The sequence below is a fragment of the Typopeltis vanoorti genome, chromosome 3 (genome assembly GCF_054136105.1).
Source record: "Typopeltis vanoorti isolate ZY-2024b chromosome 3, IOZ_Tvanoo_1.0, whole genome shotgun sequence".
In the NCBI taxonomy this organism is placed as follows: domain Eukaryota; kingdom Metazoa; phylum Arthropoda; class Arachnida; order Uropygi; family Thelyphonidae; genus Typopeltis; species Typopeltis vanoorti.
In genome coordinates this window covers 116,570,198-116,595,608 of record NC_143551.1, presented here as the reverse complement: position 1 = coordinate 116,595,608, position 25,411 = coordinate 116,570,198, and the positions used below count along the sequence as shown (strand labels likewise).

At 33.9% G+C, this 25,411-nt stretch overlaps 1 protein-coding gene across 3 annotated transcripts in view; it reads left to right on the top strand.

The window, feature by feature from the left end:
* The window catches only part of Uba1 (ubiquitin-like activating enzyme 1), a 381,832-nt gene that overhangs the window by 238,399 nt on the left and 118,022 nt on the right, over positions 1 to 25,411 (top strand). For all 3 annotated transcript variants that reach the window (XM_090390820.1, XM_090390822.1, XM_090390821.1), the window contains exons 15-16: positions 8,561 to 8,643; positions 15,150 to 15,263. In XM_090390820.1, coding sequence (XP_090246946.1) covers positions 8,561 to 8,643; positions 15,150 to 15,263 — 197 coding nt within the window. The remainder of the gene's footprint in view (positions 1 to 8,560; positions 8,644 to 15,149; positions 15,264 to 25,411) is intronic.

Genomic DNA, 25,411 nt, shown 5'->3' with positions numbered 1-25,411 from the left:
GGCTGTTACTTTAACAGACATAATGCATTGTTCTTTATCTTAAAATGCATGTGCATTAGATAAACAAATTTATTGATCACATTCTATTATTTACAAAATCTGAATTTTTTAAACCATGATTCTTGTAGAAAGGCTTATATGTTGGTTAAACATGATAATTAATTACTTAAGGAATTGACAGCATACACTAGAAATATAAATTAAATCAACTTTAATGTATACTTTTTTATATTTCGGCAGCGTCACGTTGCCATCTTCATGGGAACTTATTAAAAAGACACATGCACGCAAGTACTACATAACAGCAAATGAGAAAACGAGGAAGCCCCGTTTTCCTAAAGTCCTGATGGTGCCCCCTGGCGGGCTATATTAGGTGTTCTTGGCCTTTGAGCTGAAGTTCTTCTGATGTATGTTTCCCGAATTTGGGGCAGGCTCATGCATCCCAATTTGTTGAGGTTTGGCATGTTCCTTAGAGCTGAGGCTGATTCCATGAATAGTCTTTCATATTTGAACTTGCTATGGCATATTACTTTGGCTTTCTTCCACCTTATTCTGTGGCGAGTATCCAGAGTATGGTCTGCAAGCCCAAAGTGGCTGTACTGGAAATCGGATATAGTCCTTGTGTTCTGAGATTCTGATATTTGCTGCCCTGCTTGTTTGGCCAAAGTAGGACAATTTACAGCTGCAAGGGACCTGGTATACACCAGGTAGGTCTAGGGGAAATGGTTGATCTTTAGTGGAGCAGATAAGGGATGCCAATTTTCTATATGGTCTGTAACAAGAGGAGTCATGTTTTTTTAAGATTTTGTTGATTTTTTTCTGAGGTGCCTCGGATGTAGGGAATGGTGATGGATTTAGAGTAATCTGTTTTGTGAAGGGAGGTGGGTTGTGGATAACTGGTTTTAGTATTTTTTGGATTTTTTTTTTTGGGGGTGTGGGGGAGTAGCCATTGGCTGAGAAAGTGTTAAAGATGTGATTCAGTTCAGTGGTTAGGGCTTTGTCATTTGAACAGATTAGTTTAGCCCTGTTGAATAGTGTCTTAATATTGTTGTGTGTGTGTGGGGGGATTGTTGGTGAATGTATGCCTGTATGGGTGGGTTTTCTATAAACTGAGAAAACCAAGGTTCCATCAGTTTGGCAGGTGACTAGTGTGTCTAGGAAGGGGAGGCTATTGTTTTTCTTCTGAAAACATGAAGATGGCAACGTGACGTTGCAAAATATAGGAAAGTATATATTAAAGTTGATTTAATTTATATTTCTAGTGTACACTGTCAATTCCTTAAGTTATTATCATTTTAAACCATGAAGTCAACTTAATTTTGTGTTAGAACTATGTGTATCCTAAATTAACAGTCCTCATCATAAATCCTTTCCACTCTCAAAAGAGAGAGAGAGAACTGCAGAAACTATTCCTGCAAGTTGTGTCTGAAATTTGGATGCTACCATTAGATAGAAAGAATAAAAAAACTATTTTGCACTTCCATTCTCTGAAACATAAGCATAGTTTTCCCCACCTGTTGATGCTCTAATACTTTATCTAATGACTATTGGCATTGGATAAATTCAAAATTTACATTGAGTATGCTCTGAAATTTAAACATTGGCTTTTATATCATTCGAGTATCTTATTGTACATATACACAATAAGTACAAAAAAAAAAAAAAAACACCAGGAAAACGTAGATATAAGGTTAAAACACAATCTTTTGAATGACAAGGGAGTGGTGCACAATGCGTTTTTTTTTTTTTTTTTTTTTTTTTAAAAGAAAAGAAGCAGTATATTAATTAATATTAATTTGAGTATTCACTAACTAAAAGTACATTCAGAGCAAAAATAAAAATTAAAGGATGAGCGATACATGATGAATCCAGATGGAAATGTACAAGATAAACATGACTATCCAAAATATAGGAAAGACGACATTTGTTAAGATAAGGCTAGTGAAAATGAATTGTTCAATATTTTCAGAATTTTGTAAACTATCATTTACACATGAAGGGTCATCAGCACAGAATACTCATTTCCCTGGTTCTGCTGTTTGTTGACAAAACATGATCTGCAAGATACTGGAATGACATGAAAACCAATGTTTAAATTCCAAAGCAGGCTCACAACTTTTGAATTTTAACTTTTGCACTTGTCCAATGCCAGCAGACATTAGATATATAGAATATTCATTGTATCTTTCATTCTGAATGTACTTTTAGTTAGTGACTACTCAAATTAATTTGATTAATTAATATACAGCACATACCACTCCCTTGACATTCAGAAGATGTATGTTTTATCCTCACTTTTTTCTCTTTTCCTGGTTTTTTTTTTTTTTTTAATATTTTTTTTATGGAACTGTATGTGGTATTAGTAAGAACAGTACAAGCACTGTTTGACTCTCACTCTAGTGAACACTTCTAAGAGACTCAATTGATAACAAACTGAAAAATTCCTACCAAAGTTATATTAGGCACACAGATTTTAGAAAATATATTCTCTGCAGCCCGCCATAGCAAGCTATTCCTGTGATCCTTTGAGTTTGTAGTGAGAGAAGTATTAGTGCAGATAGAATAATCATAACTTGCATAATCATGCAGATAGATAATCCATGACTTATGTGTTCTATGATAAATTCATGCAACTTGAAATTCACTTAACTCTACAGAGTATATTTCCTAAATGAGCTAAAACAAAACACAAAATTGGTTTCATAAAAGCAATGCTTAACTTGCAGAAAAAATAAAAATAAATGCCCTAGAAAAAAATTGAGGAATTCTGATAATATTTTGAACCACTACAGATGAAAACCTTACATCAGAGGTTTAGGAGAAAATGCTGAAGAATCCACATTTGAGGAGCCATCTATGCCTGAAATTGAGGTTATTAAAGTTAAAAAATAAAAAGGCAGCCAGTGAAAGTAAAATTATAGAAGAACTTCTAAATAATTTGGAGGAACATCTTCAACAACTGAGATTTATGAATTGAAGCTGATATGGTAAAAAAGAAGAAATCTCAGTTGATTGGAATATAGCAATACTTTTTTTTTAAGTGACCCTATGACCAGTAACTATAGATTTATCTCTCTTGAACACTTGCTACAAAATAATTCTATGCTGATCTGGAAAACAATTAATGTATATGCTTCTAACATTATAAGAGGCTATCAGTGTGCTTTCTGCAAGGAAAAGTTTGACAACAAATCATATTTTCACTCTCTGACAATTGCTAAAAAATATTATGAATTTGATATAGAATTAAAATGCACTTGTGGATTATAAACAAGCATTTGACAGTTGTACATTGAAATGCACCATGGGATGTAATGACTTTTTCATTACATCTCATTACAAATTCGTGTTACAAGTAAATGCAAAGTGGTCACGATAGATCACTTCATAATCACCATACCCTCTGCAGGGTATGATTCCTCCAAGAACATTTGCTAATTTTAGAAATAAAATCTGGACTCTGCTGAGGAGATGCTCTCTCTCTCTCTCTCTCTCACTAACCCTGTTCAAATTTAGCATCGAAAAAAGTCGTTAGAGGCCTAAATGAACAGAGCAGAATGGAAATAAATACGAACAACATCGTGTTGCTTATGCCAAATACATTATGCTGTATTTGGCATAAGCTTATGCTGGAAACTCTGAGGATGTTATACACACTACATATAACTTATTCAAGGCAAGCCCATGGGCCTTGTCATAAACCAGGAAAACATTAAATATAAATATGCCTTTCAAGGTCTCATCAAGCCCAATCCCACTTTGTTGAAAATTATCTTTGAGATAATTTTGACTATCTAGGAGTCAACCAGGAAGACCACCTACAAGATGGGAAGATTCACTAGTGAAATCTATGGGTATAACATGGAAGAGGATTGAGATCATTGGAGGCATCTTTGTGACATGCACTTACAGAGAAATCCTGAGTGAAACACAGGTCTATCAAGGTAAAGGAGTCAACATTAACATTTATGATGATATGCATCAAGAGATAGAGGAGAGAATTGAAGGTCAGTCATGGATATTTTGCAATTTTATAACTCATTGAGTCTAGAAAAGTATCAAGAAAATCTGAACAAAAAGTGTTTCAGTTATCTATGAATATTAACCTATGGTTGTGAAATATGGTCAACAACAAAGGGAGATGATTGAAATGTTATGTTTGAAGATAACTACTGAGAAAAATAACACGGGATTATGTGAATGAAGACAATGAGGAACTGCAAAACTTGTTTCAATGATCCAGCATCTTATCATTTATAAGAAGCATGTTTGGAGAGCAGATGAGTAGTTAATCAACTACTTGCAAATAAAATTGACAAGAAAATATCCACAGCACAACCACAAACATGATAGATGAATGTGGAAATGAGAGACTTAAAACAGCTGGATGAACACTTTACACCAGATATAGCTTATGACAGTCCATTATAGAAACCTAGAAAAGACAGCATTAGATCTATATGGTCCATTAAGCTGATAGAAGAACAATAATAGAAAGCAAGAAGTAGTAAAAACAAGACAGTATTAATGCGACTTCAGCACATAGATTCATCTTTATTGCACATGAAATGAAGACCCAGAAACATTCTCACAGCGAAGGCATCTAATTGTTATCTGTTGTATGTCCAGGACTGTTTCTCTCTATAAACACTTCCTAACATGCATTTGCCTCCTTCATCCTTGAAACTTTTTTTAATTTTTCTTTAATTCGAATTATATATCTGGATAGGCATGTTTCTAAAATATTAGTTTCATCTAAACACTTGCTGGGGTTCATAAATTTGGTCATCATTTATGGCTTTTGGTATTTCAGAAAAATTTTCTGGAGCTTCTTTTCCATTTAGTTTTAAACTGTGAAAACCATGAATAGGCTTTGAATTTTTGAAACCATTGCCCACTAGTTTAATGCCTCAGGATCAGCAGTTTTATAAATATTGATAAATGTTTCTGGCCTTTTGACAAATCATTTGAGCTGAGTTTGAGGACACTTTGTTCATGTTGATGCCCAATCAACAATAGCTGGATATAAATCAAATTAATGTGCCACTTGTATGTAATTACCTTTAACTTTTAACTTTTTCAGCATTCTCTGATGTTGTGAATTCATTAAGTCCAATCATGTTTTTTTACTTCTGTTCTTACTACAGAAAACTTTTTTAAGGTTTTTTGGAGATGTGAAATATTGCAGGGTTCACTGAAAATCATGGGTAGGTGTACCATACCAATTGTAAAACAGGTAAATTAATATACGAAGATAAGCAGTATAAAAATAGCTCTGGTAAATGTTGAAACGAAACTAATGTTGTATGAGTTTTCACAAACATGCTGAAGTGCTACAGGCCAGCCAAAATGTATTTGGAAAAAAATTGTGCAAAAAAAAAAGTATGTTAACATATCAGTACTTGAGGTAGAAAGCTATATTTCACAGTGGTACTAAGGGAAACTTGGAGAGAAGCCAGCTAGGTTCAGGCCAAATGAGGTGACCATTGTCAAATTTTCACTTTGCCATCAAATAGTTGAAATCATGGGAATATAACAAGGATCTGTATTTGTTTTGCAGATCTAGGAAAGGCATGTGATAAGATGCCAAGGGAAAAATTGTTTTAAACACCATAAATGTGTAGTGTATGTGGGATATTATATCAATCAGTACATAGTCTACATTTGAGTTGCAGGTCAGCAGTTGGTACAGGAAGGTGGGATGGTTTGATATTAAATCAGTACTTATTTTAACAGTATTACAATACTTAATTATAGAAGGATGTTTATTAAGTTTATATTTCACCAGATTTCAAACCAGCATCTTCAGAGAGCAAAAGAACATGTTTATATGCAACAGTGATTAAGTGAAACAATTCCAAGTAGCAGGCACAAGATCTAAAGTCTTAATTTGGTATCCTCTAATGTTGTATAAAAGAAGTTATTGCACTTGCATAGGATTTAATCTTAAGATGACTGTCTGCCAAATTTTTGCTGATTAATACAGCCATGGTTGTTACGGTTAGGAGAATGCTACATACTCATTGCTGACTCTAAAAATAGTCTCTCTCTGACATCTAACATCTTCTCTATAGCATGTTTGTTGTTCTTCCATCTAATCTTGTGTGAAGGGGTGTCCAAAGCATGGTCTGCCAGTCCTGACTTATACTCTCCAATCTTCTTGTCTGTTCATGGTGAGTTAAATCACAGGGATGGACTAAAGGATGAATTTCTCCTTGGAGAACAGAGCAGATCAGTGTGGCTAATTTGACATGTGGTGTGAAAATTATATTTTAATAGTACTTCAGCTATCTTTTCAGATTTACCCTAGACATATGGAATAGTGGTGTTTAGTTCTTGTGTGTTTAGAGAGGAAGAAGTAGAGGGTCTATGTAGTATTCATTGGCCAAAGAAGGCATTGGAATTTTGAGGATTCCATACTGTTGAGCTGGATGATGTGATAGTTTATGTAGATTTCTTCCAATGTGTGTTGCTTTCTATAAATGATTTGATAGTGAGCCACCCAAAGGCACAAAGTGGCAAACACTTATTTGATTCGCTTTATAATGTGAAGTGAATTTTGTTTTCTGTTAAGGTAGGTTGCAAAAGAATGCAGCATGCCTTGCCCATGAAGTCAAATGGCAAGCACATCATCAACGAAATGTAGCCTAAACTAAGGGTATGAAGCAGTTATTATGGTAAGCTTTTGTTCTTAGAATGCTTCATGTAAAGGTTTGGGGGAGGGGTGGGTCATACAATTTAATTACAAAGTTTAGTTTCCTTTGATACCAATTATTTTCTTAGTTGGTCCTTTTTATGTGATTTTCATCTGTTAAGAAATAGCTGTTTAGATGTACAACATCTGCATAGAAAGAGCTGAGTTGAAGATCTGATTTTGATATCCTACATAATGCCACTTTTCTTCATAGTATGATCCATATGTATAATCGGTAACAGTGGAGGCGATGTGTACCTAATGTTTTACATCTATGACATCAGAATGTCTCATTCTGTGCCTTTAAGTTCTAATTGCTGACTTACAACTAATGTAGAAGCTATATATTATTTATAATGTGCCCCATTTACACCATAATTGTAGCACATTGAATAGTTTTTATCATATGCTTATGTTCTCATGTTTTCTCAGCTATCATAAAGTAAAGCTGTGATTTTTGGAAGTCTCTTCAGCAATTTTTTTTCTCTTGAACAATTTCTTGATGGCAAGTATGTCTGCATACGTTTCCTGGAACCATATGGTTGTTCCTCTGTAATTCTGACATTCAGTTTTGTATATGGATACCATGTGAGAGATCATCATTCATCCAGAATTTGATCTTCTGAGTCACCCTTCTTTTGGATTGTGTGTAACCACTGTAGAACTTCATCTGTTTGAGATATAGTCTGACACCCTTTTCAGATTTCAGGGGCTACTGATTGCTTTTATTGTACTACCTGAAGTATTGATATGCATTCCTGATTGCATGTTTTAATGAATATTTTCTATCACTATTCTGTACTGTAATTGTTAAATTACTCTAAATGACCTGAATATCTTTCTTTAATGTCCATTTATTGTCTGTTTTCTTTGTGTTGTATTCTTTACTCCATTTGTAATTTTTTTTTTCCAGGAGCCCCCTCCTCACACACACAAATTATCTGCTTTTATTATCTTCTGTATTCTTTCCAAACTTTTTCCATGATGTTTAACTACTTTTATGCATGACTTATTTTTCTTAGGATTTTCTCTCATTATTCTTTCAAGGCACCTGTGCATTTATTTACTGTAACTTTCGATTTGGTTTCTTTTATAGAACTACCTGAGTCTGCATTGAAGCTCGGAATTATTAATTTTTTTTTAGTTTCATCATATGCCTCTCTGAATGAATTATTTAGTGTTTTTAGATTTTTTTTCTACACTTGCTATAGTTTTTGTTTTCAATCTTAAACTTTTAATATATATTTTCTTTTAAATCATTTTTCTTCCACTCAAACTGAAGTGAGAACTTAGTATTTCAATTCACCCACTCATGCATCCTGAACTCTGAGAATATTAGTGTCATCAATGACATAGTTAGCAAGACGGTGATTTTGTCTGTAAATTTTTTTAGTGCAATCTTTTTTCTATGGGATATTATACAGAACAATTTTTGGGGACATTTGTGAAACTAAAGTTCATTGCTGGTAATGAACTTTAGTTTCACTAAAGTTCATTACCAGCAATGAACTTTAGTGAAATTAGCATTTACTAATTTCACTAAATTAGTAAATGCTAATTAGTAAATTAGCATTTACTAAGCATGTGTAGCTAATGACTATATTTCTCACTGGGTTTCATATTAAATAGAATCTCAACTTTCAAGCTTCTCATGGCTCATTTTAACATGTATATTTTAAAGAAATTTATTATTATTAGAATGGTTATGCAAGACTGTAAATACCTCAGCACTCTAAATTTAATCATTGAATGTGTGCCTGAAGTTGATTAGATTATCTGTTTAAGAAAGTTATTCTTAGTTACTGGATTTTTATTGAATGGTGTGCTTATATTTTATTGTTTATTATCTCTTTTTTGATATATCAGGAATATACATGGACAGAAGGTGTGTCTATTATCGTAAACCACTCCTAGAATCGGGAACTCTTGGTACCAAAGGAAATGTACAGGTAAGATTAAATTTCTGCTAATTAAGATCCCAAACATTTTGGCGTTAATGAATACATAGATAGTGGTTCTATAACAAAGGATGATAAATTTATCCTTCTTAATAAGAGCTCGCCATCCTTTTTTTTAATACATCAAACTATGCAATGAATTGTTATATATTGTTTATTTTACCCATAGAAAGATAACTTGTTAATTTTAGCTGGTTTTGATTGTAGTATACTCTTCTTATTCCTTCCCTCCTCTTTTACCTTCTGGTGTCGAGGATTTTCTATTCACTTAACCGCTACTGTATCGAGGATAAGGTGGTTAGCCCTATGCGTTCACGGGCCAGTTTGCCTGTTTGGGGGACAAAAAAAAACTGAGTTTCCGGATGAAAAAACCCCCATACCTCTGTGTGAGACAAGCTAAAACTCACCTTTGGTCGAAAGAGACCAGATTAAGGTTCCATACATCACTGACGGGAATCAAAACAGGTCTTTCTGACCAAAGGCTCCGTAGTTCAGTCTATACTGACTGAGCTATGGAGGCCCTCTAGTATAATCTGCACAAAATTTCACAGGAAATTTCTAACCATGTTGCAGACAACTCTAATTAAGTAGTGTGTGTGTGTATTCAAGTGAAAATATCATTATTTTTAGAAAAATGTAAGAAAAGGAGGAAGAGTGATTTTTATGGAAATCTTAAAAGTGAAAAACCAGCAGAGGATGAAAGTACGGTTATTTCAGAAATGAACGTTGAGTTATGCCAACCATATTCATATACTACATTAAGGAGAAGTTTACTAGCCAGTGTTATATATTTTCATGGTATTGATGACAATGCAGAATGATAAGAAAATATTTATTAACTTATTTGCTGGTATTATATCCAGCATCTCATTTTCAGAGCACAAAAACAGTTTGTCACAGTACACAAAACAACAATTTGGTATAATAACATTAGGACTAGTTTAAAAAAAACGGTAACGGACAACACAAGGAACTAAAGTCCTAATCAGGTCGCCATCTATGTTTGAAAAAGAGAGAAAACAAATATTAATTAGAACGTAAAGTGACTGTCTCCCAGATTTTTGGTAAATTTATACAGCCATGCTTGTTGAGGTTTGGAATATGTTTAAAAGCTTCTGTTGATTCCAAAAACAATCTCTCTGACTTATGACTTCTGTTTTTCTCTCTTTTTCCAACATAGATGGTGCCTAATTTGGACTTTAGTTCGTTGTGTTGTCCGTTACAAATTTTTTTTAAACTAGTCCCACTGTTATACCAAATTGTTTCGCTTACTATAACAAACTTTTTTGTGCTCTGAGGATGCTGGATATAATACCAGTGAAATATCAGCAAATAAGTTAATATTACAGTCATTCCCCGACTTATGCACATCCGGAGTTACGCGGTTTCTTATATGTAGGTATTTATTCCCATCCCGCTTCACACCTTGCCACTAGTCGCATCTTTCTGGCACCGGCCGCATTCGCCAGTGTTACACATGCTGTGAACAAGCACTGGCGTGTTTCGCGTGGTCTCCATTCATACATGATTTTTATAGTCTACAAACTTTGCGATTGTTTAATGTTATGTTCTTGATAAAAATTTTATCACAAAAAATAATAATGTCATCCAAAAGAAGCAAGTCTGATTCTTCTACAGCTAGCAAGAAAAGAAAAACATTGACTTTGGAAACAAAACTCAACATTATTAAGGATTTTGAAGGCGGAATGAAAATTTGTGAGCTAGCAAAGAAGTTCGATCTACAGGAATGCACAGTAACAACAATCATAAAAGAAAGGTTTACAGATTTTGGAGGACATAGATTCTAACGAGGAACGAATTGTAGCCACAAGGCAAGGAATAAAAAAATCATTAGCTTGCTGTGAAGAAATTTTGCGTGACAAGAAAAAGACATTATGCCTTAAGACAAATCTTTATGAACCTATCGACATCGAAATAACTTTCTTTTTTTTTTTTATGTACGAAAAACTACAATTATGATTATTTCTTAAAAAAATAGGTGTTTTTGTAAACCCTTGGTCCCAATTAACTAATATTTTGTATGTTTGTATATATAAATTACATGCAAAATTATACCCCGAGTTATGCGAATTCGACTTGCGCACTTTTTGTTGGTCCCACCTACCGCGTAACTTTGGGGTATGACTGTATTTTCTTATTGTGTGTTGTCATAAGTACCACGGAAATAAATGAAATGTACTGTGAACACACAAGCCTTTCCATGCATATGTATTAGCCAGTATTTTTGAGATGAATAATTTAGTTGGGAGAATTGTGTAAAACAAATTTCAACTGAAAGAAAGCATCCTAGTTTAATCCAGAAATTTTCTGATTGCACTGCTCCTCATCTGACAACATAATTTCCCAAAAAAATGGTCAGCACACACACATACTTGTCACTATCCCTGTATATGCTTTACCATTTTTTTCCGTTTATTCTTTAATTTGAGTTTATTCAAATTTCAGGTTTCATAATTTTAAATTCTAAATCTATAGTTCATTCCATTCATCATCATCTTTTTAATGCTTATGTTCGTTTCATTTTATGCTATCTAATATACGTGTCTGAATTCACATAACTCAGCTTCATTCTCAATATCTTTCTCATTGTGCATTTCAACTCATCAAATTCAGCTCCAAATATCATCACTACTTTGTGAAATTGCACTATGGGGCTTGTTTAACCACCCTTAATATAAACTCAATTTTATATTAAATATAAATTTGCATTTAGTTGGTTGGGAGAGGGGACCTCCATCACCAATAAGCTTTACTATTTCTATCATCTTAGTTTAGTTCACAGAATTTTGTTCAGAAGGCTAACTTTTGGTAAGACATTCACTCCTGGGACTGATGAATGTATACAATGCTATGATTAAGTGCATTAAGTTTGCATTATTATTATTATTATTCCAATCAACATTTCTGAATCTCTTATTTGTCACCTTTCCAATGTTGTCACAAAATACTATTATTTGCATCAATGTAAATAACTAATGTACAACTTTATTTAAGCATAAAATTTTTGCCATGGTGTCTACGACATCTTCAGTATGACTTTAAAATTAAACAAGTAGAAGAGAAAACCAAAAGATTCAACAATGAAAGTGAGAGCTACTTGTGATATGTTATAAAACACATTAAAGTCATGACTGCACAAATTTAAATGAGATTATTTCGGAAACTATTGACTATGAAATGTGTGGAGAAGAACCATTTCCTGTAATAGGAATAATTCAGACCACCCACCCCCCCTGCCAATCCCACTCACAAAAGGTTAAGTCTATATTTTTTCTTTTATTTTTTTTTCCATAGTCCTAAAATAGTGCTCTAGAGGCTAAATATGGAACTTATTGAAGTCACTTCAGGCCTCCAATAAGCAGGGCACCTAAAGACAATCGTAAAGATCCATACTCTATAGCAGGAATTAGATTTGCATCCTGTTGGTTGGAGAGTGGATACACTGAGCACTCAGTAAACCATGCTGAAAAGCAAACAAAGTTTGCACCTGAAAATATCTTCAGGACAGAATATAGTGTTGTACTATCTTACCTGGGTAAGTAGTACAACACCAGGCAACTCATATCAAAGGTGGAGCAAGCTACCAACACTCCTATCCCAGTATCTCCCATAATGCAAAACACATCTCCTTGCGGATATGTATACTGTTATGCATTAAGGGATTGGCCACTACCCAGACTAGTTTCGACCTTTATTGAGGTCTCTTCAGTGGGAGCCAGGCCCAGAGTTGGAGATACCAGGCAGAAGCAGTAGGAAGGTCATCTTTACCTATAGGAGTTGCCAAAAGGTTTGCCATCTTTTTTTTTAAATTACTCTGGATTCAGTCCTGAAGATATTTTCAGGCGCGAACTTTGTTTGCTCTCACTGGGATAAAGGATTAAACTAAATTTATTATAGTCTAACCTAGTGAAAAATAAACTTTCAACATCTTTCTCTAAATCCAGAATAATTTAAAAAAAAAAGGTGGCAAACCTTTTGGCAACTCCTATAGGTAAAGATGACCTTGCTACTGCTTCTGCCTGGTATATCTCCGACTCTGGGCCTGGCTCCCGCTGAAGAGACCTCAATAAAGGTCGAAACTAGTCTGGGTAGTGGCCAATCCCTTAATGCATAACAGTATACATATCCGCAAGGAGATGTGTTTTGCATTATGGGAGATACTGGGATAGGAGTGTTGGTAGCTTGCTCCACCTTTGCTATGAGTTGCCTGGTGTTGTACTACTTACCCAGGTAAGATAGCACAACACTATATTCAGTCCTGAAGATATTTTCAGGCACAAACCTTGTTTGCTCTCACTGGGATAAAGGATTAAATAGTCTAACCTAGTGAAAAATAAACTTTCAACATGCTGAAAATGGATAACAAGGCCAGCTTACATTCCTATTCCTCTTCTGCATTGATCCACCTAGAGTGGTTACTCTAGGTTTTTCCTTGCCATGCTTGTTTTAAAACTTGTTTTACTTAACTCAGCCTCTTCCTATTCTATTTAAGTGGCAAAGTGAACTTAAGTTAGCTGCTACCAGTTTTGAATGCTAACAATGTAGAGCTCCTTAGTAATACTTCCTTTTTAGGATCAATAGAATAATCATGCTCTCTCTCATTTTGCTATAATTTATCTCATAATTCATCTGTAGTCTCTTAATCTTTGGTTGGTTGTTTTATTTTTAAGCCAGCTCTCATGTCCAGAAGTTCAAAAATTAGTTTTAAGACTTGTATGATGTTATCTTATTATTTTGGATAATTTCTCTTATTCTATATATATATATATATATATATATATATATATATATATATTTTTTTTTTTTTTTTTTTTTTTTTCATTCTTTTTTATAGATTTCATCCCCCTCCCACTAAAATTTGTCTTAACTGAAATATTTTAGTTCTGTAGTTGTTGAAGATTTGTACTAGATTCATCTGGGGGTAGACCATCTGTGTGTGTGTGTGTGTGTGTGTGTGTGTGTGTGTGTGTGTGTAATATATACTTAATAACTGTAGTATTTTGACATAATTTCTCATGGCACTATTATGTGCATTTTCCGGATCAACAGAACTTATATGCTTCTTGTATTCCTATTCCCACAATAGATTTTCTTTTAAATTAAATTGCTTTCATTTCAAATTGAGAAACTAGCATAATGTTTGTCTCCTTAAATTTTTTTGTAGCAATTTAAGAAGTCAAATAGATTGGAGGACAACTGTATTGATGATACTATTTTTCTTTTTTTGAACTGAAGTTTTTTGGGACCAAGTAAGAGAATTTCTGTAAATGTATGCCATGAGGATTATTAAGGGAGTGAATGGATGGATGGTGGCATCACTTGTAGAATGATGATATTAATGAAGATATTAGAACCTCACATTAGCATTCAAGAATACATGGAATAATCACTTAAATAGAATGCAAGAGGAAAGATTAACAGAGCATGTATTTGATTTCGGGATGATAACACAACAGAAGTTACTCTGGTTGGATTGATGTTCTTCGTAATGCATTAATGACTATTGTGTGAGATCATGCAGTAGGGGAGACCTTTCAAATAATTAATATGATAAAAGATTGTTGAAGGAAACCTAGTAATCATCTAGTGCTACATTGTACACTGTATACATTGAGTGGTAATTGTTAGGAAATGATCATGTGTTAAGTGACTGTTGTATCCCATAAAAGAACTGAAGATGCTGCATGCAGAGTCATAATTTTTTTAAGATTTTGTAAAACACTTTTGTATAGTGCACTTTATTCCATTATTAGTGAAATTCATCTAATCAAAATTGCACTTTACATATTATGGTGGATGTAGTTATGGGGTATGGCCAAGATGCAAGGTATTAACTATGGTTATGTGTGATTAGATTATAATTAAATGGAGGTTCATAGGCAACATAGCCATTGTTTTCTCAAGTGCTATACTCTTCATTCAACACCTATCATGATATTTAAGCATAAATATTAGCATTACATATTTTTAAATAAAAACTTAATGTTATTTTATATAATTAATTTTAAAAATAAATTAAATAATTAAATATAAAAACAAACAAAATTTTGTTAGGTGAAAATGAATTATGAAAGTTCAGCAGATGGCAGGACAGCTGAAGTAGCTGATCATATTTTATTTTCTCTAAACATTTTAAGCTAAAATAAAGTGTCATCAGCCCCATGAGTGCAGTGTAATAACAGAAATATTAAGCTTGTTACTACAAAAGTTTATTACATGTAGTGTAAATGCAAACAAGAATTAAATTGGAATACATATTCTTCAATTGAATATGGATGGAAGTAGTTTTGTGCCTCATCCTTACTACAAGGATCTTTAATCACATCAAATAATTGCTTTGAAAAAAATAAATTGACATTGAAATCAGCAATAAAAAGTTATTGCAGCTTGTTTTAAATTTTTTTTTTTTTAGTGAAATAGATTTATCTGACTTCCAAGGAATTTAATTGTATATATGCTATCAATCAAATTTTCAGGTGGTTATTCCTCACTTAACAGAATCCTATTCATCTTCTCAAGATCCTCCAGAAAAGTCCATACCAATATGTACTCTCAAGAATTTTCCCAATGCAATTGAACACACATTGCAGGTAACCTTTTGTTTCCTTTTTAATGTAAGAAAAATTTAAATAAGTGAAAATAATTTTATATATATATATACAATTTTCTTTATATATTAGATATTTAGAAAATGATTGTTTTTAAGATGGATTGATTGAAATTGTTTGTATGATGTGTCCTGTAAAAGTACTTATGGGAATTTAACCCCCCCCCCCCCCCAACACACACACTGGTTATGGCCTTTCTCTGTTTTGGTCTCTGATTATGCTGAAATTTTCAGGTGACTCAGCATACAAGACTACATTCTAAATTTTGTAAATTATTGAATAATACAACATATAGAGAAGAGGAAAGATTGTGCCTTTTTGGTTTTTTGTAGAAATTCTGTAATTCTTTCATAATAATTGGATTCAATTTGACATTTTCTAAGTTGTTGAATAAAATCTGATGAAATGATAATTCATATTCTGGGATGAATATTATTATAGGTTGAATCTGAGCTCCAGTAATTATTATAATAAGAGTATTCACTGACATCTCTACAATGACTTAATCTAATCAGACACATCATTCGATTTCTAACCCTCCCTCACTTAATAAATTTAACACATTCCTATTTTAATGTGTTGTGATAATATATATGTGAAAATAAGATGGAGTAAAATATGTTACTTAATATACCAATTTAGCTAAATTTTTTCGCCATATGAAGTTTTTTTTAGGTATGTTTTGCAAAATTCATAAATATCTATTGGTCAATTTGGCCATCTTTCCCAAATGCTATTACTAGATTCCAGCTATAACAGTTTTGTAAATCAGTATTTGGCAATTACATTTGGTTTGCATTTTATTTTAGAATGTTTTCATTGCCACAGAACCATAGTATAGACCAAAAAACTGCTTAGCTGCGTGAAATTTTATACATCAGAATATGCCCCATGTAGTTCATTTTGACTGTGGGATGATTTTTATAACAATTCAAATGGTAATGATTCAGCTGGCTTGGAATTTAATGGAATTGTTTTTTTGGATTCATGCTTACAAACTGCTTAACAGTTTATAAGCACTGAATCTTATAATAACTTCGTACTGTTAACGAAGCATCCATCAAGAGAGCTGTTTATAATCATCAGGAGTTAAATTAGTCTATTTCAAACTGTATTGTATACAGCTACTGAACCTGATTACTAAGAGCATAATTTGGTCATGTGGATAAACTGTCGTAAAGTTATTTTTAATTCGGGTTCAAGATTTGATGATTCTCCCTTCATAAAATTGTACTGTTTTTATTTGCAGAATATGATGAAGTTATTCTAAATGATGACAATACCTCTTATTTGATGGAATATAATGAAATTTATTATTTAAAATCTTAACATTTTTCGTTTCATTCCAATATTGGTTTCAGTTGGACTGTTTTTCCAGCAAAATATTATATTTATACTGTTTTGTTCTCTTCATACATACATACATATAGAACTGCACTGTCCCATGCAGGCAGTTGAAACCAAATCTGAAAAATGTTGCAGTTATCCTTATTCTCATGTCTCCTATGGTTGTACATTATGTTTGTGCATGCTCTTCTAGCTGGTTTGTCTTGTGATGAAAAACTAATTTCTAGAGGGGACAAAGCCCTCTTCTGTACGAGATTGGCTAATTCACCTTCAGCTGAAAAGGCCTGATAAATGTTCTCTGCATTCTAGACTGGATTCATAGCCAGATCTTGCCAACAAATGGTATTACTGAAACTGATTGAGCTGCTGGAGACTTTGTGTTTATAGTACATATACCAAAAATTGCTCTAGCTTCACTTGTGATAATGTTTCTACACAAACTGGATGTTATGCTCTTTTTTTTCGTCAGAAGTTTCCTTTTTTGTCTGTATTTATAGTTATCCTTTGTGATTTAACTATTCTTGTGCTGCTGCTTTTTTGTATTTGTTCAGTAACTTGCTGTGATTTAATTTATTCATATTAGTTCCTCTCTGTTGGCAATTAAATTGAATTGATATCAGCTTATACCAGGTAAATCAGCTTATTTGGAATCCATGCCTATTTCAGTGGTATAGGTATACAACCATTACCTGTGATTAGCAGATGTATGACATGATAATCAAATAAATGCTAAAGGACTACCATAACTTATGTTGAATTTGTGTATCATCAAGAAATATGTTCAAGTATATTTTTATTTTATTAAATTTCAAAATAATATATGCTATTAGTACCTTGAAACATCAAAGATCTAACTATATACAATATCTCATTGGGAAATCAAATATATACTCTTGTCAAGACAATGATTAATAGCATTCATCATTATTTAGTTATTTTTGAATGTGGCGTTAGGTTTTTGTAAGCGGCACAATAAAAGTTTGTTTGCATTATGTGTTTAGACATCTGAATCATGTAATGGACTAAGACAATTAACCCATAATATTAATGAGCTTTTTAATTTTTTTATTTAATTTATCTTTAAGTTACTATTTGACATATCAACAGCATAACCATGCTATATCGAGACAACTGCAAAGAGTCTTTAGAAAACAGCGAAGAAATGAGTTAAGACATACATGATACAACCTTCTAGGTAATGTCATTGCTGCATGCTGTTAGTGATGACATTAAGTTCTTATTGCTGGTGACCACAACAAATTTATTGAAATTTGGCTTATGCATTAAGCTTCACAAAGATACTTGAATAAGTGATTACAGGTGCAAGAGCTAGAATGCAGCAGGAACGTTTGATTCCATGTTTAGGTATGGTCAGTAGATTTTGACTTGCATGACAAAATCAGATGTACATTTTCTTTATCTATAATATTTTAAAGTACATGAATATGGACTTCTGTAAACTCAGAATTTATGGTTGAAATGAGTGATTTTTTTCCATCATGACAGAAAACAAGTTCTGAGTTTAAATTGGAGAGTATGAAGGCAAATAATTAAAAATGAGAATATCAGCAGTTTTCTGAGATGCACCTTTCATGTGGGAAATTGTGATATTTTCAGATGAATTTGGTATGTATTCTGTCAGTACTTTGTAAATGTCTGTTTGTCTGTAGATGACATTCAAAACCTTGTAAGGACAGAACTGAAGATAGTCCAACTCATGGAGGATATATCCTTGTTGGCAGCCATACCTGTTTTCAGCACATCAAGTTAACACCGCTCTGGTAGCCATCTGCTTTTTCAGTGGAATTTATTACGTTATGTTTAGTTTGTCATCTGGTTCTGTGGTATGTCAACTGACTTCAATCTTATATTGCAGCTGCCTCTAAGGTGGCTTTAATGGATATAGTACTGGTAATGCCAATTTCATTATATTCTATTGCCATAATGATCAGTCTCTTCTTAATAAATGACACAGTACTTCTTTGATATGCCTACTTGTTCATAATCTGCATTTGATTCTGCACACTCCCCCTCCTATTTCTAGTGTTTATATAGGGATGCAAGAAGAGAAGACACATGAAAGTGATGATTTCCATTGAGTACCAAGCAGCCAGAAAAAACAGATTTCTGGAGATATCTACCATCATAGGTGTTTTTACAACATGTATCAGTTGTCCAACCATCACAAAAGTAATACAGGTTAAAGTTAAAGAAATGAAAACTATATATAAAATGCCATTTGCCTTCCATCTAACATAATAGATGTGTAGTTGCAGACACTATGAACTGTTAACCTTGATGACATGAGATGATAAAATGTCTTCCACATATATCCTGCTCTTACTGTACAACCAAATTTAACAATACTTGAACACATAAACAGTTTATTATTACCAAAGTATATGATAAAATACTTCAACCTGAAACGTGCAGATCATCCTCGGTATAACAACTCAAAGGTGGAATAACAATGTTATTATTCCTCATTAATTAATGGTTAATAGGAACATTACATTTAATGTGTATAACTTTAAGTTTTTGTTAAGGAAACAGTCATTCCCATTCATTTTAGGAAAATGTACTGGCTCTTCAGTACCCTATGAACAAGTGCCCAAAGTTAATTCAGCATCTGCATAAACCATGGGTCTTGTGAAATTCATTGTTATTCGTCCTCTTTGAATCTTTGGTTAAGATGAGTATGTAATTTTCAGATATAAATGTTTGTTTATATACTTTAGTAATAGACTTTCTTGTGCCTAAGTTCACATACTTTTTGTCACAAGATGCCTCTTAAAACTTTGTACAGTGAATACTTATTGAGGAGCAATTTCCAGGCTCTTGTTTCGAGAGACAACTGCCATTGCCTTTCCAAAGCCAGAAAAAAAAAATTTATATAAAAATAACAATTACTGTCCTACCACTCTGACTGGCTACATGAGATCTTGGACAAAATAGGTAATGCTTGACTTGTTTGTTATTTAGAAAGCATTTCTTTTTTTCTGATGCAAAATGTGAATTTCATAAATATTTGTTCAGCATTTCACCACTTAGTCCGATTTTTCGATTCATCTATCAGAGATGCATTTCTGAAACATGAACATCTAGTTTGTTTCTTTGATATGGAGAAAATAACTGGTTACACAACCTGAAGATTTGTTCCAGTGACTGACTTTGTACTGCTTAACTGGGCAACATCCAGTCGGCATGAAATTCTGTCATATTGTACCATCATTTTACATTGTGGTTTAAGCCAATAAGAATACAATTTGGTTGGCTAAATCCCAAATTGCCACCCATCCTTGTCCATTCAGTATCCAGGTAGATACCTAACATGGCGCACCACAAGGTGAGGATTGAACATTAGGCTAGAACTGATTGGTTCTCTACATTCGTAAAAGGCTACGTGGCAGTCTCCGCCTACCGGTTGTACAGCTTTTACCCTCGAGTACCCCTTAATAGCAAATGCTGAAACACATTCCAACTCAATATCAGAAGAGTTTGATATTTGTACTATCAATGTAAGAATCATCAGAGGAATTTGAGAGTACCAGATCAACATAATGGGCGTGATGCAAATGACTTGGCAAGATCTTTCTAAGCGACAAATACAAAATGTTCTATTCAGACAATAGCAATCGGGGAAAAAGTGGGTAGCTATAGTATTGATAGATATATGAGGATGGTTTTCTTGAATGGCAGGCAATATCAAATACAATGATGACGGCAAATATCAGAATGGGGAACTGAACAATGAGACTTATTTATGCTCATGGTCCCACAGAAGGTGCTACTAAGGAAGAAATATACCATTAAGGTATATTTTGAGGCATTAGAGAAGGCAGCTGACATAATGAAATAGAAAAAGTTGTTTCTTGTTATAGATCTACACACTAAAGTTGGAAATTATTACCAGACATATAAAATGTTTTGGGAAAATTTGGAGAAAAGATCAAAGCTAATAATAGTAAATGCCTGCTGGATTTCTGTTCAGAACATGAATTAGTTATTATTAACATGTTCCAACACAAACATGTGCACATATTCACATGGAGAGAAGTTGCAAGAAATAAGAAAAGTCTGTGACTGTGTTATAGGTGATAGCAATGTTTTCCCACTGGTTCTATACACAAGAGTATGCAGAGAATTTGAAATAGGAAGTGGTCACTATCTCTCTGAGCAGCATAAAATTGAATTTCATGTTGAAAGAAGAGTGTGTGTAAGAAAGCTTTAAAATGAACCAAAGTTGAGCCGCTTTCAGAGGTGAACTTTAGACTCAAGTGCACAAACATCATTCAAAAAAAAAAAAAAAATGAAAGAGTTTGAAAACAATTACCAAACCTGGGAGATTCATTGACTGATTCAACCAGGATGGCATGTGGTGAGGTTATCTGTAAGGATAGAAAAATCAGAACTCCATAGTTGACTTCAAGAGGTTAAAGTGGTAGTGAAAGAAAAGAAGAAATCATATAAAAGCTTCTGACAAGTAAATCATCTCGTGCTCTTAATACTACAATACATAGAAAAATGTAAGAAAGTCATGGAAAGACTGATAACAACATGGAACATAAATATCAGGAAGGTGGCAGAATATTTTAGAATCTATTGATAATGCTTAAAATGGAAGAAAAAGTACTGAAAAGAAATCAGATAAGGGTGACATGAAAACTGAAGATAAAGATATTCTAGATGTTTGAAGTAATTACTTTGAAAGACTGCTAAATGAAACGAGCAGTGTCAGCATAGTGATAGAAAACTCCCAACAGGAATGCAATCGGGAATACACGTCCATACTTGAAGTAGAAAGTCATGAAAAACCTGAAATGCAGAAAGACAGCTGGAGTAGATGAAATTCGACCAGAATGCTCAAATGTGGAGGGATAAAAGTTTTACAGCGGCTGCATTGGATAATTCAAAGGCCTTGTCTGAAGGTTGGGTTCTGGTTGACTTGAGCAGAGCTCTCACAATACCCATTTTATAAAAAAGGAAAATAAAACTATACAGTTGAATTGAGAGGTCCGTGCAGTTAGCCTAGTGGCTCTGCGCTTCGCATCCATATGATTGGAGGAGCGTCCTAGGTTTGATTCCCGTTAAAGACGTGAGGAATTTGAGGATCTTCCTCAGTCATACTGAAGTTAGCCGGTCTTGGGTGCGGGCAGTAGGGTTGCCAGTTTATCTGGTGTTTTTCATGCCACAAGCAGGCAAACCGGCCCTGTGAATATGCACTGCTACAGTCAAAAATGGCTAGGCGACAGGTCGGTTGGGAGTGGTACTAACAAGAAGTCGCATCTAAGTAACACGCGGATCCTGCATAGGAAGCGGGAATAACGCATAGTGAAAGAAGATGTGAGAATTAAGAGAGGTATTTCCCTACTGAGTGTTTCTGGTAAGAATTGTGCAGGTATACTTAAGAAACAGCTAAAAACAATTATGGAAGGGAAGCTTGGTGAAGAACAAGCTGGATTGAGACCAAATAGAGGTTGTCAGGATCAGATTTTTACTTTAAGAGAAATAGTTGAAAAATCTTGGGAATATAATAAGGATTTGTATTTAAATTTTGTGGATCTGTAAAAGGCATATGACAAGGTGTTAAAATAAAAGATCTTCAAAATGCTACAGTTGTATGTTGTAAATGGGGCACTTCAAGCAATACACAGTCTGTATTTAAGCTGCAAGTCCACATTCAGAATTGAAGGAGGACAATAGTTTGATGTTGAATGAGATGTGCAACAAGGGTGCACATAATCTCCACTGTTATTCATTATCTATATAGATCATTGTCACTATATCTATTTTGCTTTGTTTAATCCCTCCTCTTCTGCGTTTTATGGTGTTGGGGTTATTCTTAGACTTTGCAACCATAACTGTACTCAAGAATAAGGTGGTTAGCACTATGCCTCCCTATGGGTTCACAGGGCCGGTTTGCCTGTTCTTGGGGATGGGGAAAAATAAAAACCTACCTTCACATGAGACTGGTTAACTCACCTTTTGTTGAAAGAGACCAGATAAAGGTTCTTCATGTCGCTGATGGGAATCAAACCCAGTTCTTTCCGACTTCCAAAGGGCTTTGTCTATAATGGCTGAGCTACTGAGGCTCTCACTATATCTATATGGATTATTATATATATATATATATATATATATATATATATATATATACAGGGTGTTCGGGATAAATTTGACATATTTATAATTAATTATATTTTTCCGTAAGTTACATGTATTAACACACACTTCTCTTCCTTTAAAAGTTTGGACCCTTCTTCATTCATATACAAGATGTCAGAAAGGATGGATAGCTGGAACCCACCTGAATCATGGAAGAGAATAACTTGTATCATGATGATTCGTGCCCGCCATCAAAATAAGGATATTACGACTGCTGCCCAATGCTCCCTGAATACAGTAAAAACAATCAGGCATGAACTAGAGACTTGCAATGGTGACTACGAGGATGTAGCAAGAAGAAAGATCCCTAGCAGACGATCTGATTGCGTTCGTACAGCAGAATTCCTCGCAAATCTGCAGGAACAGGGGTTGAAGAACCCTGGCATTGGAATTCGGGCTTTGTTCGTGGAGTTGCTAACTGTAGTCAAGCCCTGGATAACAAGGGTAGCCAATGGTAGGCCGTATGTATGGCAGCAGGATTTGGCCCCTTGCCACACCTCTGGGAAAAGTCAAAAATGGTTGTCTGAAAATTTCTACGACTTCACCAGTCCAAATGTTTGGCCTCCAAACTCCCCAGACCTTAACCCCATGGATTATTTTGTATGGGGCGCAGTTGAAAAAGACACCAATCGCACTTCCAGTAATACAAAAGCCCAGTTAATGGATAAAATTAAAACAGTTTTTGCGGCCCTTCCCAGGGAGACTGTAGCATCAGCTTGTTCGAGGTTCCGAAGCAGAATTGAAGCTGTGATCGATGCTAATGGTGGTTATTTTGAGTAAATCTTGTTGATAGTATTGTAATTAACTCTGCCTGTAATGTTTTTTGTCAATTCATTAAATTTAATAGATACAAAGAAGATTTTCTTTTTCCTTACGAAACTGTCAAATTTATCCCGAACACCCTGTATATAGTGAATGGATGATGAGAGATGCCTTGGAAGATCTGAAGGGTGGAATAAAGATAAATGGGCATCTGATAAATAATATAATATATGCAGATGACATTGTACTCTTGAGTGAAACAGAGGGAGGTTTGCAAAGAATTTTGAATAGACTGAACTGGTTGGAAATGAGAGATATAAAATGAAAATAAATGTTCAAAAGATGTAAGTGATGAAGAATTCAAGGAAAGGAAATGATGGGATGGAAATCACTTTGAACAGACAGAGCATAGAGAATGTAAAAGGTTTTGTATACCTTGGAAGCTGGATAACAGATAACAATAGATCTGACTATGAAATTGATAACAGACTTGCAAAAGCAGCATTTTTCCAAATATATCACATATTAAGAAACAAATCTGAAAAAAAAGTTAAAAGTACGAATCTTAAAGACAATGATCTGGAGCATGGGGACATATGGATGTGAGTCCTGGACGATCAATAAGGAGATGAATGACCAATTGAATGTGTTTGAAATGTGGTGCTTTTTAAAAAAATGGATAGTATGAGTTGGACTGAAAGAGTGAGCAATGAAGAGGTTCTTAAGGTGATATGAACTATGTTCTTCGGATACTATATGGCTAGTATCCAAAGAACAAAAATAGAGTTTGAGGACATCCCCTGCGATAGTATTGCATGAGATGATGGGGGGGGGGGGATACCCCAACTGCAATGGAAAGACATCAAAGAGACTGGACGAGTAAGAGATAGAGAGGACTAGAAGAGGACGGTTCATCAGCTGCAACTCTCTTAAAGAGGAGGCCAGAGGATTAGATTAGATATGGATCACATTATGAAGGAAAGTGGCATTAAATCAAATATCAAAATTAGTGATGTTATGATTCTTAATAAATCCAGTACAAGTCTGCAAGATTCCGTGAATAAAATGAATAACTGTTGTAATAAGTTTGATATGAAAAATTAGCAATAAAAAGAGAAAGACAACAAAAATAGGCAGAAACATTGAAAGCATCAACTATATCCTGAATGGTGAACCTATAGAACAAATAAAACATTTCAGTCTTTAGGCACAATTTTGAGTGAAAATGGCAAATATGGAAAAAGACAACAAAATTAGTAAAGCTGATATGGCAGTAAGTCAGCTGAATAAATTTTAATGGAATAAGACAGAAATGAGTGAAAATGCTAAATTAGCTATATACAAAACATTCTTCAAAACCAATTTTTAACTTTTGGATCTGAGAGCTAGGTTAGAAATAAAACACTTGATCAGAGACTCTGATATGAGAGTTCTGAGAAAAATTAATGGATTGAACAGATATCATTAGTGGCAATATCACATTAAAAATGAGGATATTAGGAAAGAACTTGCCATTGTTAGCATTCAGGAATGTGTTAGTAGAACTAATTTCAGGTGGTATGGAAAATAGAATGGGAGAGGAAAGATTAGCAAAACAAGTTTCTTGCCAGGTTGACAAGGAAAAAACCCGAAAGAAGACCAAGATATAGATGGATTGATACAGTAAAATGTGCCTTAAAACACAGAAATATAAGATCTGATAACATTGAAATCTTGGCAGATAACAGATTAATTTGGAGGAATATTGTTGATAGGAAGTTAGTAAGGTGTAACTTTTTCATGTAGTACTATCATAGTTATACTGTTCCCCCCCCCCAAGGGTACATATCAGGAATTTGATGATAACCTTAAGATAT